Source organism: Acomys minous (assembly GCF_964271855.1).
Source record: "Acomys minous genome assembly, chromosome: 2".
NCBI lineage: Eukaryota > Metazoa > Chordata > Mammalia > Rodentia > Muridae > Acomys > Acomys minous.
The window spans coordinates 53,098,964-53,117,672 of NC_140484.1; the positions used below are offsets into that span (position 1 = coordinate 53,098,964).

General features: G+C 56.7%; 2 protein-coding genes across 3 annotated transcripts; both read right to left on the reverse strand.

Annotated features, from left to right (window-relative positions):
* Positions 1-322: 322 nt before the first annotated feature.
* PITPNM1 (phosphatidylinositol transfer protein membrane associated 1) lies at positions 323-14,458 on the reverse strand. 2 transcript variants are annotated; one of them, XM_084750532.1, is made up of 24 exons: positions 14,262-14,458; positions 13,217-13,335; positions 11,267-11,481; positions 11,060-11,181; positions 10,665-10,889; positions 8,975-9,301; positions 8,793-8,888; positions 8,594-8,701; positions 7,801-7,862; positions 7,460-7,710; positions 6,165-6,354; positions 5,954-6,061; positions 5,570-5,724; positions 5,279-5,481; positions 4,306-4,476; positions 3,646-3,810; positions 3,323-3,471; positions 3,124-3,234; positions 2,610-2,726; positions 2,299-2,447; positions 2,061-2,210; positions 1,800-1,983; positions 1,410-1,538; positions 323-828 (listed from the first exon to the last, which is right to left on the reverse strand). In XM_084750532.1, the coding sequence occupies exons 2-24, from the start codon at positions 13,292-13,294 to the stop codon at positions 565-567; spliced, it is 3,729 nt and encodes a 1,242-aa protein (XP_084606658.1). In that variant the 5' UTR covers positions 13,295-13,335; positions 14,262-14,458; the 3' UTR covers positions 323-564. The 2 variants fall into 2 exon arrangements, with proteins under 2 accessions (XP_084606658.1, XP_084606659.1); XM_084750533.1 differs by lacking the exon at positions 14,262-14,458 and adding an exon at positions 13,960-14,101.
* A 1,071-nt stretch (positions 14,459-15,529) lies between these two features.
* On the reverse strand, positions 15,530-17,776 carry CDK2AP2 (cyclin dependent kinase 2 associated protein 2). The gene is made up of 4 exons (XM_084773117.1): positions 17,198-17,776; positions 16,788-16,888; positions 16,567-16,699; positions 15,530-16,042 (listed from the first exon to the last, which is right to left on the reverse strand). Exons 1-4 carry the CDS (start codon positions 17,277-17,279, stop codon positions 15,975-15,977), a joined length of 384 nt encoding a protein of 127 aa, XP_084629243.1. The 5' UTR covers positions 17,280-17,776; the 3' UTR covers positions 15,530-15,974.
* Between the last annotated feature and the right edge of the window lie 933 nt (positions 17,777-18,709).

Sequence of the window (18,709 nt, forward strand, 5' to 3'; positions counted from 1 at the left end):
CTAGTGTTAAGTGGTAGATAAAGCAGGCATGGCCCAAACAGGCTGCTCTATTCCAGCCTCAGGTCCTATGGTCCCTGGCTTTGGCTTTGGGAGGCAGAAGTTTCCTTGTAGGCAGAGTTGAGGAGGGCTGCAAAATAGGAAGCTGCGTGACTCTCATAAACTCAAACACTGGGGTTGGGGGCAGAAGGAGTAGTCAGACTAAGAAGTGACCTAGGGAAGAGCAGCCAGGCCCCTTGGGGAAAGGGACGGGGCTCCAACATGGCGCTACTTCAGGTCCTGGCCCTTTTCAGCACCTCAGCGTCCTAGACAGTCAGGACCCGGGTAGAGTGCAGTTGTTTATTTTTATATGTTCACACACTGGAAAAGCTGCTGGGCCCTAGCCCACTCCCACCTTCCTCCCCTGGGGGCTAGGTCCCCCCCCCCCCCATAAAGGGAAGTAATACTGAGGAGTAGCCATACAGGTTGTGAAGCCAGGGCTGGGGCCAAAGGTCTCGGCCCCAGTCTCCCACAGTCGCCGAGGCCCCTTGAGTATCAATAAATAACCCAGGTCCAGCCACGGTTCACTCACTCTTCACTGTCTAACTTGAGGCTGATGCTTCGAGTCTTGCCCCTGGCCAGGGTGGTGGGAGGTGTTCCTGGACCCTCACGGTCCACCTGGCTGGGGCCTCTGGAGCGAAGCAGCTGGCTCTGCTTACGGAGGAAGTCCACAGGGGCAGCCACAGCATAGCTGCTCTTGGCCAGAGCAGCTCTTGGAGGTCCTGAAGGGGCGTGGGAGTGGGAGCCTGCCTCCAGCTGGCCCAAGTGGGCCACATAGCCATCTGACAGGAACTGTGGGCAGAAGGAGGCAAGGATGAGGGGACTGCCAGCCTCAAGCCCATATTGTGCCCTCCCTGTTCTCCCGAGGCCCCTGTACAGGATAGGTTGACTGGGTAAAGCTGGCGAGTGGCAGCCTGGCTCAGCCTGGCCAGAAGCCTTCTCCCAGGATATAATATCCTCAGACCGAGCCAGGCACTTTGGCTCTACTGCTCAATCTGACTCTCTTTGGACCTGACTCATCCTCAAGCTGGCAGCTTGGGGAAGTAACAGCATCTAGCACTTGGGCCTAGCCCCGAGCCTTTTACCTTTGTGGTAAGATAATGCGTACAGATAGTACTAGATCATTCATAACGCACAGCAGAGGCTCAGAAAGGTCAATGCACCTGCCCAAGGCAGGATGGGGATCAGCATCCAGGACCTTGAACACTCACAGCCTCTGCAGTCAACTTCTAGGTAGTACACAGCAAGTACAGCCCCTGTCCCAGGAGGAACATCCCTGGAGCCACAAAGGGCTTACATCTGCCCTCTCTGGTAGGACTCAACACACTACCTGGGTCCTGAAATCCCGTTCCCAGCCTTCCCTTGGCTCTCACCTGACACTGTGCCTGCAGCTTACGCACCGCGCGGCCAACAATGTAGGTTTGGCTTGGAGACAGTCCCAGTGCAGCGTACACTGCAACATCTTTTGGTGACCCATATCCAGCCACGATGTTCAGTTCTACCTGTGTTGACAAGCCAGTCAGCAGCCCTGCCAGGGGAGCCACAGGGCTGAGGGCGGGCCATGCATTCCCCAGTTGCTGTTTCAGGGGCACTGCTATTTGTGAGGAGATGGGGACAAGGTCCTAGGCAACACAGCCCTAAGGACAAGGACCTTCAGGAAAGCAGAGCTACAAACACTGCTTTAGGTCTCAGTTGCTGGGAGTAGGGCAGCTCTCATGTGGAATGGGGTGTGGGCAGGTTGGGACCATTCTCAGCCACTGTACCTCTTGCACCAGGCTCTGTAGAAACATAGCTTTCTGCCGCAGTGGGTCATGGGTGAGGCCATCACAGAAGGAGACGACGCCGTGGGGGAAGTTGTGTTGCGACAGCCAGGCTACCACACGGTGCTTTTGCATGTCAGGCCGGCCGGTCACGTACACAATCAAGTAGCCTGAGTCCTGCCAGTGCCTGTAGATGGAGGCCTGTCAGCTCCACAGTCTGGGGTGATGACGGGTCACTGTGGCCAGTGGGGCTTAGGGTCCTACCTGACCACGTCCACAGCGCCAGCGCGCACCTTGGGATCGCTGCCCATGATAGAGACACTGGCAGTGAACGAGCCGTCAATGCTGAACACTACGGCCTCTGTGCCTCGGGCCACCACAGTCAGACAGCACTCAGCATAGGTGTGGTCGCCCCTGTGGTCCAGGGAGGCATGGCATGAGTGGAGTGGGACGAGGCTGGCAGAGCCCCGGCCCTCCAGGAGCCCAAATGCCGGCTGCTCACCTGACCACCATGCGCACAGGGTAGACGCCAATGCCCAGTGCACGTTCTGAGGGCACCGGGAAGGTGAGGCGGCCTGAGCTGTTGGTGACCTCCGTGCCGAAGTGAATCCACTTGCCTGACAGGGGCTGGGTCATGACATAGACGTCCACCTGGAAGGTGTAGACAGGGCTATGGAGGCAGCGCTCCCGTGCACCATTTTACAGGCGGCTGAGAGCAGAGGGTGACCGGGCAGGGAGGGGTTCAAGTCCCACAGACCAACAGCTGTTCGGGCAAGGTAGGAAACACCAGGAGCACGGGCATCTGGTTCTGACCTTCTCTCCAGTGAGTGTGACCACATCCAGTGGCCCATACATGAAGCGCCCATTCAGCACCTGGGGACGGCCCTCACATACCACTGTGTCACTTGCCCGATGGTTGGAAGTGACATTCTGGTGGGAAAGAGAGGGCGAGCAAAGACTGGATAAGGACGCAGGGAGGACGAGCTGGTGTAGGGGGAGTCAGGGCCACTCTGAGGGTGGGGCATGAAGCAGGTAGGGCTGCCATGGGAGGCCACGGAGGCTGAGCATGTGAACACCTGTGGGCCCACATGCAGGGTGTGGCCGGGGAGCTTAGCTTTCTGACCGCCAGAGCCAGGCAGGATGCAGAGGATGTCGGGAGAGGCCGAGTGAGGATACCAACCAGGGCTCAGGAGAAACAGGCAGAGGAAACCCAGGTTTCCAGGGGCAGAGCCAAGGCGAGGAGGCTACGAGGCCAGGACCCTGAGGGTGGGACTTGAGCGGATGCCGGGGAGATGCTTTAGCTGGTTCCTGGCAGCCGGGCACGTACCCGGATCTTGACCTGCGTGCGTTTGCGTTGCCACTTCTCCCTGGGGAAGGCAGGACTGTAGATGGATGGCTCCTCACACTCTGTCAACTGTGGCCGCTCCTTCTCAATGACCTGCTCAGGACACCAAGCAGGAAACGATAGGCCTCCTCCAGAGTCCTAGGCTTCCTAGCCTCTGGCCCACATCCCTGGCTTCACTCACCTGGCGCAGAATGAAGGCCACTACATCAGCTGACTCCCAGTAGCTGGCGTGGAAGAGGTGGGGCAGCGTGACCGTGGGGAAGGCGGTGAGTGCCTCAGGGCAGTACAGTGAATAGTCGATCCGCTTGGTTCCCCACCAGCGTTCCAGGACTACACAGCCATGGTGGGCAGTGAGTCAGGGTGGCCTGCTGCCCACTGCCCATCTACCTGGCCAATGGGGGTTCTTCCCTCCCTCCTTTCCGTCTACCTCGGACACTGTATACTTTATGAAATGACACTCTTCCAGATAGGCTGATAGTGCAGGCCAGTAGCTGGCTAACTTACTCTTAACCACCTCGCTGGTGGTGCTGGGGGCCGCTGGCTGGGCTGCTGGCTCGCTGCCTAATTCACTGCCCTTCCAGAAGGCACCGCTGGCCGAGGTGGGCGTGGAGGGGACCATCGTCTCCAGCTCTTCCAGGAAGAGGCCCGAGTGGGTCTGCAAAGTGTCAGCTGGGGGCGAGGACCAACCTGAGCGCCAGGCTGGGCATAGCTGCCCCCCCACACCCCCCAGTCTCTTCTTCCAGAGGTCCCAGAATAACTCAGCTCCTGGGCCTCTACTGTCTGCCCTTTTAGCCTCTGCTTGGCTGAGGCCAAAGATTTTAAGGGGTTTTGTTTTGTTTTGTCCCCAGGGGAGGAACAGTGCTGTCTCTGGCTATACTCTATAGTCAACTCCATTCCTACCAGAACGCCTGCCACCCCCAAACATGCAAACACATACATGCTCCCCTCTAGTACATGCAACCAAGTGACACTGGCATGCCAGTGCCCCTTAGTCTCCTCTAGATTAGTCACTGGCTCTTACTTGACCCAGGTCAAAAGGTCCTGGGAATCCTGACTGCCTATGGGACAAGGGGAGGGGTGACATGAGATGTGGGAGCCCTGTCCTTTACTGTCTCCCTTTCTCCCCTTAATTATGGCTGGGATTGGGGTGGGGGAGAGTTATACCCAGCAGCAGGGATGAGCCATCTCCTAGGGGAAACTTCTGGTAACGAGGTACAGCCAGGGGGGCGATAGCCTGGAACTTGGGGGCCAGCAGGGGCTCCAGGCGGGAGGCACAGGGGTCAGCGGCATGGAAGAGGTTGTAGATCTGCTCACAGGCTGGACGCATCTGAGCCACTGTGTACGCATCAGACAGAGAAGGGGGCACTTTTGTTTGTTTGTTTATAGACAGGGTTTCTCTATATAGCCCCAGCTGGCTTAGAACTCACTCTGTAGACTAGACTGGCCTTGAACCCACAGAGATCCATCTGCCTCTGCCTTCCAAGTGCTGAGATTAGTGTTTGCTACTATGCCCGGCCTGGGAGGGGTGGTGCGTGGGGAGGGGTATTGCAGAGGTCTCCTGGCCAAGTAGCAGTGAACGCCTCCAGTAGTTGTGTTATGGGATGGAGCACTTCCTTTAGAAAGTGTGGGCCCTGGGCTGGAGAGATGGCTCAGCCATTAAAGGCTAGGCTCACAACCAAAAATTTTAAAAAGTGTGAGCCTTTCCTTTAAAAAGAAAAAAATTCTTTAATTTCCTTTTAGATTTATCTATTTTTGTGTATGAGTGTTTTGCCTGCATGTATGTATGTGCCTGCTTGATGCCCATGAAGGTCAGAAAGAGGTATCAGATGCTTTTCAAGAGACTTACAGTTGTGAATTGCCATGTGGGTGCTGGGAATTGAACCCAGGTCCTCTGCAATAGCCAACTTTCCAGCCTTGAGAGCCCTTTCATATACAGAATACCGTTTCTCCTGATCCACTTTGGGACATAGCCTTTGCATATCCTTTCTGGGCCCTCCGCTTCCCCTCTCTAGCCAGAACATTACTTCACAGTGAGGAAGAAGGGTAGTAAATACCCCTGTTGCAGGTGAGCCCGCAGGGTTAGCGGAGATGGAGCAAACAGAAGCAGAGGAGGGCCACCCTCTCCCCAAGGGCTCACCCTCCAAGGCGGGCATCACGGTTTTACGTAGAGCCAGCACCAGGCCCAGTGGGGAGCCGAAGAGGAAGAAGCCTGAGACCTTGAAGTCCAGGCGAGCAGCGTTAGTGGGGCCATCAGGAGCCTCAGAGCTGGCAGGTGGACAGGAGGCTGTGCTTGCCCGACGGGGCTCTCCAGAGGAGGTAGCTGTGGAAGCTACCTGCAGGCTGTAAGGGAAGGAGACAAACGTTCAGTGCTATTGCCTCTGAGGTCCAGCCTATGCTCTGGGCAGTGGTTATTGGGCAGGGATGTCACCTGTTCTGAGAGCCGTCAGGCTCAGGATTGGCCATGTCACCGGAGGTACGCTGAGCAGGTAGGGCTGAGGGCTCTGGGCTGGCACGACCCAATACCTCCACCCCATCCGCCAGTGGGTCCCGCACTGGACCGACGTCTGGGGAGAGCATCTCGTTCTAGGAGGAACAAAGGACAGAAGCATCCTTAGGCCTGAGACCATCAGATTCCTAGTGAATTTGGAAATGAAGAGACAGGCTTGGGGTTGGATCGGGCAGAGTCCCAGAGGTGAATCAACTTTGCAGCTGGGGCCCTGCCCAAATGCTAAGAGGCCATATTCCAGCGGGGCAGAGACCTAGAGATGGAGACAACCCCCCTCCTGAGGAGGCTGGGTTTGGCCACACTGACCATGCTCCCACGGCGGCTGCTGCCCCGGCTCCCTGTGCCTGCACTGGCACTGTGGCAGAGTGCATCAAAGCCCAGGATGCCACCAACGCCATCGCCGATCAGCACCACCTGGGTGAGAAGGTGGCACAACTGAGAGGCTCTGTCACCACCCAGTTGGGGCCACAGCTGCACAGGTACTGGATGCTTCCTGGGAGCATGTCTAACCCCTGACCTGCCCGCAGAAACCTGTGCCCTCCGATGAGCGCAGGAAGGCTGCATAGGCCTGGTTGGTGCGAGCGATGACGGTGGCCACGGCACCCTGGTAGCGGGAGGATGAGGTAGCCAGCAGTGGCAGGGCAGCCAGCGGAATGTGGTCCTGGGAGCGGGACAGGCTATCACCGTCATGGCTGTACGGACTCAGGCTGCAGGGGGAGAAGGTGTGGTGGGTGGGTGGGTAAGGGCTTTCAGCTTAACCACTGCCACCAACTCCCCTGGGCCTGGCTATCAAGTGTCATTTATGTGGTTGTCAGACCTGGAGGCATTTGAGGCGGACCCTACTTGTATCCAGGCATGATGGTGCACCCTGCGATCCTAGCACTCCAGAGCAGTGGTTCTGAGCCTTCCTAATGCTGTGACCCTTTAATACAGTTCCTCAAGTTGTGGTTATTTTTGTTGCTACTTCCTAAGTGTAATTTTGCTGTTATAAGTTGGAATGTAAATCAGTGTTTCCCCAGTGGTCTTGGGGGGGGGGGTTCATGACCCACAGGTTGAAAACCATTGCTCTGAACTAGGAGGAGTCCCACAAGTTGAGGCCAATCTCAGTTATAACAAGTTCCATGCCAACCTGGCTGTAGTAAGACCATGGTCAGAAAAGCAGAGTCAGGGCTGGAGAGATGCCTCAGCAGTTAAGACCATGGTCAGAAAAGCAGAGTCGGGGCTGGAGAGATGCCTCAGCAGTTAAGAGCAGCGGCTGCTCTTCCAGAGGCCCTGGGTTTAACCCTCAGCACCCACATGGCAGCTCCAGGATGCTGTCTGGAACTCCAGTTCCTAGACTATCAGCTATCCTCTGGTCTCTGAACACATGTGGTGCACAGATATACATGTAGACAAAACACTTATACACATAAAATAGCAATAAAAGCAAAATCAAAGCCGTGCGTGGTGGCGCACGCCATTAGTCCCAGCACTCAGGAGCCAGAGGCAGGTGGATTGCTGTGAGTTAGAGGCCAGCCTTGTCTACAAAATATGTTCAGGGCATCCAAGGCTACACAGAGAAACCCTGTCTCGAAAAAAACAAAAAAAAAACAAAAACAAAAACAAAAAAAAAAACCAAAACCAAAAAAAAAAAAAAAAAGGAAGGAAGAAAAAGAAAAGAAAGAAAAATCAAACAAACCAATATAGAACTGGTCTGTTTGTGACCAGGACTGATGCAGGTATGTGATTTCTCTTTCTACCCCAGGCCTCCCTGGTCTTGGGAGTCCCCCAGATAGATGATTGTCTCCCTGCCCTTCCACCCCTAGCCAGTACTTGGAGACGAGGGCATAGGCAGCCGCGCAGATGGGTGGGCAGGGCACCAGCCGCAGCGCCACGTGGCCCAGGGCCTCGGGGAAATGGACTCGGGTGACGGCCTCAAAGGCTGTGCTCAGTGTTTGCACATCGGCCTGCTTGGAGTTGGTGTCTCCAGGGCCAGAGTCCAGGATGCTGCCGCTGTGTAGGATGAGGAAGAGGGCGTGCACAGCGCATGCCTCAACCCCTAGATCCCCCGCTCCATCCAGGCCCTGAGGGACACAATGAGGTATAGGATGTCAGATCAGTGGCCAGTCGGCAAATGGGAAGAGTGTGGGCATGGGGCAGTTGAACACACTTGCCTCTGAATCCCTGGGAGCGCGGGCCCCATCCTCAATGCCTTTGGTAGCTGTGACTGCAGGATCTAAGGCAAGGGAGAGCCAGTGAGGGGGGACCCTGGGCGTGATGACAGCCTGACGCTCCCTATCTCACTCTCACCCAACCTCCAGGCTATTTTACATTCTAGGCTTTTCCTCATGCTGGCCCTGGGATGCTGCCCCAAAGTGATTGGCAAATGTCTCATCCTGACCGACCTGACATAGTGAACCACAGGACAGGGGATTCAGTGATAGAGCACTGGCCTAGCAAGCATAGGGGGTGAGTATTTCACCTCCAAATAAAATCACAAAAGCTAAACAAAACAGCATCAGCAACCACCTCAGGGGAACAACATTAGAGCCACAAGCCACACGTGTCTCTATATAGTGAAATGAATTAAAATACAATGTAAGAAAAAAAACCCACCCTACATTCTAAGTGCCTGCTAGTCACATGGGGTGGCTCAGACTTAGAACAGTTCCACTGTCTTTGTTCCTTTGGACAGTATTGGTTCAACCCTTTAAACCCAGTGTAGACCTGAGCACCAACGGGAAGTCTTCCCGGATACCCTGGGAGTCCTTCCCTGGTGCCACCTGAACTTATCTGCACTTTTCTCACCCGTCATTCCACCCTTCGTCCACTGGCCATCTAAGTATTGATGGGAGCTCTCTCCAGATTGGCACTCCTCTCCAGCCCTCTTCCCTTAGGGCTGAGCTGCCGTGAGTCCCTGCCGCACGCAGGGTGCTGGTGTCTGGTATAGCGAGATGTGGTCTTTACCTGGCACCCCCTCCACCTCGGTTGGGGAGGCAAAGGCATCGATAAAATCATTGGAGTTCCACTTGGTCATCTCCTTCGGGAAGACCTCATCACTGTCCGAGAAGCCTTCTGAGGGGACAGGGGGTTTTTGTCACGGGGTGGGGTGTCTTAGGAGCACTCCAATACCCCCACCCTCCACAAATGTGGCTTCTATGCTGACCGTGGGCATCAAAGAATTCCTCCTCGGAGCTGTTCTCAGAGTCTCGGGCAATGTTCTGCATGCGCCACTCAGACAGGCTCTGTGGGGACACGCCACCTGCAGGACCACCTGGGCTTCAGCGTGGCAGCCCAGGTAGGGTGAGTAGCTCCTTCCCATCCCTGGCTCCTGTACCCCAGTCTCACCTCCGTGTTGGGATGAGTAGGAAGAACGCGAGGATGAGGACCACTGCTTCCCAAAGCTGGCGTCTGGTGAGGCATCAGGGCCAGGAGGGGCCTCAGGCCCATCAGGGGTGCCAGGACTGCTGGTCCCAGGCCGGGCTTCAGTGCTGGCTTTCCCGGGGGTCTGGGCCTCCGGACCCTCATTGCCATTGTTGCACTTGGCCATGCGCTGGGCCAGCATGCGTGCAGTCTCCTCCTCCAGTGCCCGGATGTCAGCCATGCTCAGTTCTATCCACTCATCCTGCCAACACCAGGCCTGGCGATGGGCCCGAAGCATCACCCTGCGCAGGCCTGCAGATGCCCCAGACATCAGAACCGTGCCTCCCACCCCCATTTCCCTGCCAGTGCAGCTGCACACCTAGTCCTCAAGGTTAAGGTTAGGTAATAGCTCCCTTGGGCAATACCACCTACCAAGAACCACAACCAGAGCAGGGCCTGTGTTAGCTAGGGGACAGGACAGTAGACAGGCATTTGTCTTCCTGTCCTTTCTGGTCTATTTTCCTGGACACTCTGAGCACCGACCCCCCCCCCCCAGCACTCTAGCAGACAGCACCACCAAGGCTTGTGGCTTGCTTTTCAGCTGGCTTCCTGCTGAGCAGCTAACAGTTAATTAAGGTGGCCACAGTTAATGAAATGTCATGGTTAATGAAGGTGTTAATAGTTAATGGAAATTCTGGCAACCCTCAGAGGATGGAGTGAAAGACGATACCCATTCTGGGATATTTTCATCTTGAGAGAAAGTCAAGAAGACCCCAAAGAATCTAGGAAGTAAAGTAATAACGGTTGAATTACAAACCTCTGGTAGGAAATGCATTAGCATCCTAATAGAGGTTATATGGCGATTTCCATTTTCCCATTTGTGCTTTTTCCAAAAACATTACAGGGAGTCGGCATGACTCTCCAAACTCGGTGTCCTTGTCTGCAAATGGGAATGGCCGTAACCCTTGTATTAAAGGGGCATCAAGGGTGCTGAAGGAGACCCTGCAGCAATTCCTCGAGGATCTGGCCTGTGTCAACCACCCAGGCACTGGCTGTCACTCTCTGTCCTCACCCCTTTCTCATGTCAGAAAGGAACAGGAAGGTGCTGAGATGGCTCACAGCTCGCTGGGACAGCTGCCTATCGGGGGTCAGGAGTGGATGAAGCAGAACCCGGCTATGGGGCTCTACCACCTGGGGGTGATCCTTCTCTGTGTGTGCACGTGACCCACGTTCAGACCTGACAAGCAGGGCTGAGTAACACCTCTGGGAGTGTGTGGGGGGTGGGGTGGGGGTGGGGGTGAGTCCAGAAGAGGCTTACACTGGGTCTTCCATATCAGGGCCATGGCTGTGACCCTGGATGCTAGATAAAGGAGGGCACCCTGAGGAAAATGATAATGCAGTCCACACACTTCTTAGCTTGCAATCCTCAGCAAGTCCTGTGAGGGCTGGTGGCCCTCCTGAGAGGCTCAGTATTGACAAACTCATAGAGACTCTGCAAAGACAGCAAACTCCTAGCCAGGGTACACTATCCCCCCCCGCCCCAAACACACACACATGTGTTCTATCCTAGATGGAATTGATAGCTTCATGCTGCCATGTCCCAAGTGGATAGAAGCATTCCTGGTTCTGAACATGGGCCTAGTGCATGCTGGGTACCACTCATCAGGATGCTCACCAACATCATGGATGAACTGCTCGATCTTGGCCTGCATGCCCCAGTAGCGGAACTCAACCTTGCACAGCTTATAGGCACACATGAGAGGTCCTGTCTGGGCTGCTGTCCGTGCCCAGTCATCAGCCAGCGGCCCTCGGCCTGTCTTGGCTGATCGGTACAGCCGAGGGTCCTCTTCTGCTTTGTACTCTCCCGGGGCCACTGCATCCCGCACAATGTCGATGGTATCTGAAGGGGTTTCAGTCAGCACTAAGCAAACCCAGCCCCCTTTTCTAATCTCTACCCTGCCACCCCAAGGATTAGGAGGAAAGCCTTTCACAGAGAGATGAGACTTAGAACTGGGGCTTGTCTGAGACCTGCCCACCAAAGCAACAGTAGGGGACCCCAGAAGGCCTCACCCAGGATCCTCTGTCTTCTCTCAGCCCCACTCAGGTTGAAGACGTTAGGTTGCTGCCCTCCATCAGGCAAGTAGTAGGTCTCTATCTCAATGGAGAATTTCTCCACAAAGGGGCAGGTATACCTGGCAGAGGGCAGTAAGAAAGTCACTGCTGTGTCTATAAGACTGTTTCCCTCACAGCCCTGAGCCTGGCGGCTGCCACACTCACCGTGTCCGGGTGTACGGGTAAGCATTCCAGGATTCCTCCTCTACCTGCAGAGCAGCCTTGGGTAGCAGTGCCCGGAACCAGCCTGGGATGTGGGAGCCCACGTGGTACACCTTGTGTGTGTATTGTCCGCTGCCTCCAGGCCCATCTGTGTAGGGCCGGTTTGCCAGGATCTCCACACCGCTGCCCTCACCACTAGACTCCTCTCGGCTCTTTTTCTGCAGCCCAGGACAGAGAATAGGGAACTTAGCCCCTAGCTTAAATCCTGGGGTCCTCTGGTTGGTTCTTTGCATAACTTTTTTTTTAAAAAAGGTTTTATTCATTTTAAGCATATGAGTGTTTGCCTGCATAAATGGACGTGCACCAATCTGGTGTCAAAAGAGGGCACTGGATTCCCAGAAATTAGAGTAGCAGTTGATTGTGAGCTGCCATGGGTGTGCTGGGAACAAAATCCAAGTCCCCTGCAAGAGCATCAAGTGCTCTTAACCTCCAGGCTATCTCTGCAGTCAGCACAGCCTTTTCAGATCCCTGCAACTTCCTGGGGTCGGGATGGTAGGTTCTGCCCAGTTCCCAGGGGGTTCTACAACCTAGCACTCGATCAGGTCATGAAGTGGCTGGACGGTGACCTAGGATGGATGTGTTGACAAACAGCACCTACTGCTGCCACAACTTAGGCTGCAGCAGAGGGAAATAGAAAACAGGAAGACAATGAGCACGATAAGGAAAAGGGGGCACTGAAGGGTGAAGAGCTGGGAACAGAATGCTGGGAAGGTGGTCACCGAATGGCTTGAACATGGTGTGTGTGTGTGTGTGTGTGTGTGTGTGTGTGTGTGCGCATGTCTGTCTGTGTCTGTGTCTCTGTATATGTTTCTGTATGTCTCTGTGTGTGTCTCTCTCTGTGTCTGTGTGTGTGTGTATGTGTCTGTATGTCTCTCTGTGTATGTGTGTGTCTGTGTGTGACTCTGTGTATGTGCGTGTGTGTGTCTCTCCCTCTCTGAGTGTGTGTGTACGTGTGTGTGTGTGTCTCTCTCTCTGAGTGTGTGTGTGTGTGTGTGTGTGTGTGTGTAGGGGATGGAAGGTGAGGGCTCACAGCAAAGCAGTTTGCATGAGCTGGGTAACAGAATGAAGAGTACGCTGAAGGAGCAGCTACAGGCTGAAGGAGCAGCTACAGGCTGAAGGAGCAGCTACAGGCTGAAGGAGCAGCTACAGGCCCACACCCCTCCACACACCTGACTTGCCCCCTCGTTCCCAGCTCCTGTGACATCCTTCATATCGGAAAAGCCTCCAGCTTTGAAGCCCAGATATGGCCCACTCATCCCCCCAGGTAGGACATAGGCCTCTCTCCTCCCAGATGCATATTCCGTGGGCCTGGGGAGTAGACCTGCTTCCGACCCCCTGAAGCCCTGACAGCTTGGCTTGATCCAGCATCTTTCTCATAGCCCAAGGCTTGATGCCCTTCCTCACCATCTAGTCCCTGCCTGCCCTGCCCCTGCCACAGTTTGAAGGCCTGATCCACATACCTCCTCTCTGATCTCCTGAGAATGCCATAATTCTACACTTTTCCCTAGAAGCCCTCCATGCTTAAGCTACCTACCACGTAGTGTCCCTGGCTCCCCGTCTCCTCATAGACTGCATTCCCTTCCCCCACAGGATTACAGATTCTTAGGATTAAAGGAGACCATATGTGGGCTGTTCGGGCTGGGCATTTAATGGATGGAAAGCACCCGTTGGCCTTGGTTGCCCTTCTGCCCCTCTGTCCCACCCTTCCGCTTGAATATCAAAGGGATGCCTCTCTTTCCTCTTCTGGGCTACAGAATCCACTAACGGAATTGGTTGCGGGGGGGGGGCAGGTAGCGAGGGGGACCCAGCGGGACTACCCCCTGCGGCCTGTGAATTCCTTCTTTACTCCATCATGAAGCATGGCTCCAGCACAGCCTTCCCCACCATTCTCACCTGGATCATGTAGAGCTGGGCCACTTGGTACTCATCCAGGCTCATGGGTAGCAGGATGTGGTACTCCTTGATGAGCATCCTGAAGACGCTCCGCTGACCGCGCGCGGCCTCCGCTCCTCCTATCGCAGGGTACCGCGCGGCAGTCAATGCAGGGCGGTGGTACGCGGTACCGAGCCCTGCATGCCCGCCGAGGGGCTCGGGCCGAGGAACCCCATGCCCGGGCCTCCCGCGGGGGAGGCAATGGCGAACCCAGCGTTGCCTCCCGCGCCACCGGAGCCCGGAGCCGAAGCAAGGCTCAGAGCTGACCTCTTTTCCACGCAGCCCCCGCCCCCCGCCCGCCTGTCGTCATGGCAACCGCTCGCTGACGCGGGCCCCCCAGAGCGGCGGACGCGGGCCGACAAGCCGCAAGGCCATCCTCGCGTCTCCACCACGGCCGCGTCCAGCGCTTTCCGAAACAGCATCCCTCTGGGCCGCGCCCGCCTTCCAAGACCAGAACCTTGGGGACCCGCCCCCTTCACCACTTCATTCCCCCCCAAAGTCGGTAGGGTTCTATGTACCCCACTCCTAGATCTCCACCTAGACCCTTGTCCCAAGGTGTCTCTCAGGGAGAGGCCTCCATGCGCCTCTACAACTCTGCTAATGCTAACTTACCTTTCGGTGCCAGACCCCCCACCCCCTACCCACCCCACGACCCTCAAACCTGCCTTCACCACCCTAGTGGGTATCGGGGTCCTTAACTGTACCCTCGGTCTGCGCCGACTTTCCATGCGTCCTTGGAGCCACCCCATCATCTTCCCACGAGGTTGCCCATTCCAGGCTGGTGCAGGAGCGGTCCACTGGTATCCCTCCGGCCTCCGCCCTAGGAGGCCCGCTCTGCCCACCTGCGTCCCGGCCTGGCGCCACAGTTCCGCTGCAGACACCCCTCCCACCCCCATCTCGCACCCAGCGGGCAGGCGAGAGGCCCTCTGTCTCCACTTCCCTCTGCTCGGCGTCCCTGTCGCCAGGCGCGCTCTTAACCCGCCCGCTCACCGACGTCCCGGCTCACCTCTAGCTTCTGGCGGGCGCCCCTAACCCGGCCCAGGCAGGGGCGGCCGGCCCCAAGGTGGGAGTCCGTTGTGCCCCAAGTCCCGGCCTCGGATTCCAGATGGAGCCCGAGCCTCTGGAGGTGCAGAGCCGGCCCATAGCCCCGACCTTTTTCCCGGTCTGCCCGCCGGCGCCCCTGTTGTCCCTCCCCGCCGCGTCACGGCGGCCGCCCCGCCCCCTTCCTGGGCCCGACTAGTCCTTCCCACCCTAGCAGGGTCGGGGCAGCCCCGCCCGCGGCGCAGCTGGGTAGTCCCCTGCCTTCCTCCTCCAAGGCAGATGGGGAAAGAGACCGGTTCCTAAATATCAGTTCTTTATTTCTGTACTGTCTGGACACCACAAGGATTCTCAGTTTCATTTCCTACCTTGGCCCAGTCAGGGCAGCCCTACTGTGTGTGTGGGGGGGGGGTAAGATGTGGAATTTGACCTGGCTGGCTCCCAGGTTAGAGGAAACGCTGCACCCCAAAGTAAGCCAGAAGAAGTTGATAGCTCTCCCTTGCCTCTACCTAGGGTTGGGACTTCAGGGTTACTCCACTACTACACATGCAAGGTAGAGAAGCCTCCGTCATTACAATTCTCTGGGCCATCTCCTTAATGAAGCCCAAGTCTTTCCCACTTATGCCTGCTAGGCTCTCAAATCTGGCCACCCACCTAACTGCTCCGACTCGGTACCAACACCAAGACATCGAGGGCTGGCTCACGGTGCCGCACCCAGGCTGGTGGAGGTTTGTCGGGACAGTGGAGAAGCAGCATCAAGTCAGGGTGCTGGGGGAAGGGAGCCTCTAAGTGCCTCCCTGAAGAGTCAGCGACCCGGCCATTTAGAGTCTTCCAAGGACAATTTAGAGCAGAGGGTATTGTAGGGGCATTAGGGCATTCAAGGGAGAGTCTTACGTGAACTGGTATTTCCACCCTGGCAGGCATGCCTGCCAATCCAGAGGAAGGGCCCTGAAGGCTCAAGCGGCCCAGCAGTGCCTCCAGCTGTGTGTGGAGGCAGCCAAGGCCCTGCGCTGCCCCCTGGCGGCACCGCACTACGCACGCTTCCCCACAGCTGCTCTTCTGGCCTGTCGGCTACACCCGCAGCTGGAAGGCTCAGAGCAGGAGGTAGCAAAGGACAGGATGGGAAGGCAAAGCTAGGTTCAAGCAGCCCCCCCTCCCACTTCCTGCTCCGCCTTTCCCCTTCTGCCCGCCGCGCTCGGGCTTCCCCGAGGAACCACACACAGAAAGGCTCAGAGCTAAGAGAACGACTCCAAATCATCTTTTATTTATACAAAAAGGGCATATTTAGTAAAAGACACACCAAAAAAAGAGTCGGCTGTGGCCCCAGAAATAGGGCAGGGAGGCCTTTTGCACTCCCATCGGAGGGCGGGGAGGAGGCCTGGACTAGGAGCAAGTGCGTTGTGGTGGGGCCACAGAAAGGAGCAAGCTCCAGCTGGACGGGCACCGAGAGCCGGTCATAGGTGGGTCTCCCAGGGGCCGCTCTGCTCCCTCCTGCAGAGGGAGGGGCCCAGTTTGCACAGCCAACTGGTGAAAGATCTGCTACCTGGTTCCTGGAGGGCACCCCCAAGGGACACAGGACAGGAAGCCCAGGATAGGAAGCAACTTGGGGCGAAGGCCAGGGAGAAGCAGGTGCTCTGCCACGGCCGGAAAGGTCCCGACGAAGAGGCCAAGGTGCTTCCTGTTACGTGCGGGCGTTGCGTTCTGTCTCTGCCAAGCACTCTCTGACGAGTGCCCGAGCGTGGATGATGCCTGGGGTGGGGATGGGGAGGGAACAGGGTCTCAGCAACCTTCCACAGCCACAAGCCCCACCCTTCAGAGCAGACCCCGCCCTCCCCGCTCCCCGCCCCCCTTCATGGTTCAGCAAGAGCAGCCCTAATCTGATGAGCTTAAGGGTTTAGGTAATCTTCACATTCACCCCGGAGTTCCCAGGCTCCTTCTTGGAAACTGACACAAATTCATTTCAAACACCTCCCTGGGTACAGGTACTGGTCCACCCTAGGCTGGCCCAGGTGTCTATCCTCCATCCTTTATTTTATTTTATTTTACTTTTTGGTTTTTTGAGACAAGGTCTCTCTGTATAGCCTTGGCTGTCCTAGACTCGCTTTGTAGACCAGGCTGGCCTCGAACTCACAGTGATCCGCCTGCCTCTGCCTCCCGAGTGCTGGGATTAAAGGCGTGCGCCACCACGCCCGGCCTATCCTCCATCCTTAAGGAAATGTCTCCATGTTCAGTATCTGGGCCCTGGACACAGGCGGGCTTGTGGCTTCACTGACCTCGCTTCAGGCGCTCCATGGCACTCTTGCTACCAGCATAGGTGGGCCGGATCTCTTTCCCCATCTCCTCTATGACAGACAGCAGGTCCGTGTAGGTGCTCTGAGAGCCCTGGGAACCGGGCGGCTTCATCGCCTGTGTCAAAAGAAAACAGAAAAGTTGACCTCAGACCCCGAGGGGATCTCCTGTCCTCATCCATAAGCCAGCTCTTGGCCACACTCACCTGTACATACCCCATGGAGGGCGGTCCAAAGTCATTAAACAGTGGCCTGAAAGGTGCTGCAGCTCCTGGCACTGAGCCCGACGGCGATGGGACACTTCCGGCTGCAAGAGCAGGAGGAAGAGGTCAGAGTGTGACAAGGGCCTCGTCCCAGCATTCCTAACCTCGGACCGTTCGCCTGACTATCTCCAAAAGGCATGCTTCTTCATTCCAACGCTGAACAACTTCAGAGACACTTTCCTCCCCCCGCGCTCCACCTACAATCTCTACGTGACCACGCCCACTTCTCTGGCCAGCAAACTGAGGCTGAGCAAGGCTCGCCTAGCAGGCCCAGTATTGCAAAACTAGGGCTGTTTCTCTTCGAGACCTCGACTGCCGGGACAAGGCGAGCAAGGGTGGAGTTGGAGCCTCACCTGTAGGGACCGGGGTGCCTGGTCCGGGGGTGCTGGAGCCCGGGGTACTGCTGGGGGCGGGTGCGATAGGTTTGTAGGACATCCCAACTCCTGGGTCCGGCGGCCGCCAGCCGGCCGCTCCTCTGGGGTTGGCTGTCCGGCCGCTCCGGCGCACTCTGATTGGCAAGCGAGCTGCACGCCCCTGGTAAATAGAGCTTCGGCCGGAAGGGCGGGCGAACACGGCCGCTCCTCACTCTCGATTGGCGCGCCCAGCTGTCACTCGAGCCTCCTCATTGGCTGAGCCCTGCCCCCGCAGGCCGCAACTGCTGCCGATTGGCCGCCACCTTCCGGACCTCGCACCTGTCTGCCCCGGATTGGGCGGTGACCGCCTTCCTCCTCAATTGGCGAGTTCGGGGCCCGGGGCCGGCGCGCTTTCAATCCGATTAGTCCTGAGGTCCGAGAGGCGGGGCTTCGGCAGCGGGCCAGTCTGGTCCCAGCGGTTTGCTCCGGTAGTGTAGGGCCGATCGCCGGACACACTCCGTCTTCACTGCCTTGCGCCTGCCCTCTGCAGTGGACACCGAAGGCCGCGGCTTCCACAGTATGAGCCCTCCGCCCCACCCCGAGCGTTTTACGTCACCTTTCACCGGTTCAGCAACCCCCCCTTTTTTTTCCGGCTCTGCGCATGCGCGCGCCTCAGGCCTCTATTTGTTCCCATGACAACGGGTCCCTCACCATAAGTCATTACCACGTTCTGTCTCTAGGTTCGTTTGACTCTTAGGTCTAGGCAGGTGTTGGGACCAGGGGAGCCAATGACACCGCTGGAGACCTGAACCCTGACAATGACAGGGCGTCCGGGCATCAAGGACTGCTTTGAGGAAAGTTAGGACCTGGTCAAGGCCCTTGGTTGGAATCTCAGCCCCTCCTTAGCAAATTCTTTCTTGACTCTTATTTTGGAGGGTTGGGTGGATTGAGACAAGGCCTCAAGTAGCCCACCCAGTCTGTGTAGCATGACCTTGAACTCCTGCCACTCCACCTCCCAGATGCTAGGGATTACAGCACAGACCACAGAGTTTCTTGCCTTAATATTCCTCAGTTTCCTCACTGAAACATGGATATGGTAATCTCTGGAAACGAAATTAGGAAGTGGGCAGAGCACTAGCGATGAAAGTTGGCCCCATATGGATAGAAGCAGACAGTTGATTCTGTACCATTGTTCTAACTTCATTAAGCTACCTGGCCATTCAATTAAAGGAAACTTTTACGCCAGGCAAAGGCACACACCTTTAGTCCCAGCACTTGGGAGGCAGAGGCAGGTGGGTCTCTGTGAGTTCGAGGCCAGCCTGGTCTACAAAGCAAGTCCAGGACAGCCAGGGATGTTACACAGAGAAACCCTGTCTCAACAACAACAACAACTTAAAAAATAAACTTTTGTGCAGGGTGTGGTGGCACACACCTTTAATCCCAGCACTCGGGAGGCAGAGGCAGGCAGATCTCTGTGAGAGAGGGAGGGAGGGAGGGAGGGAAAGAGAGACC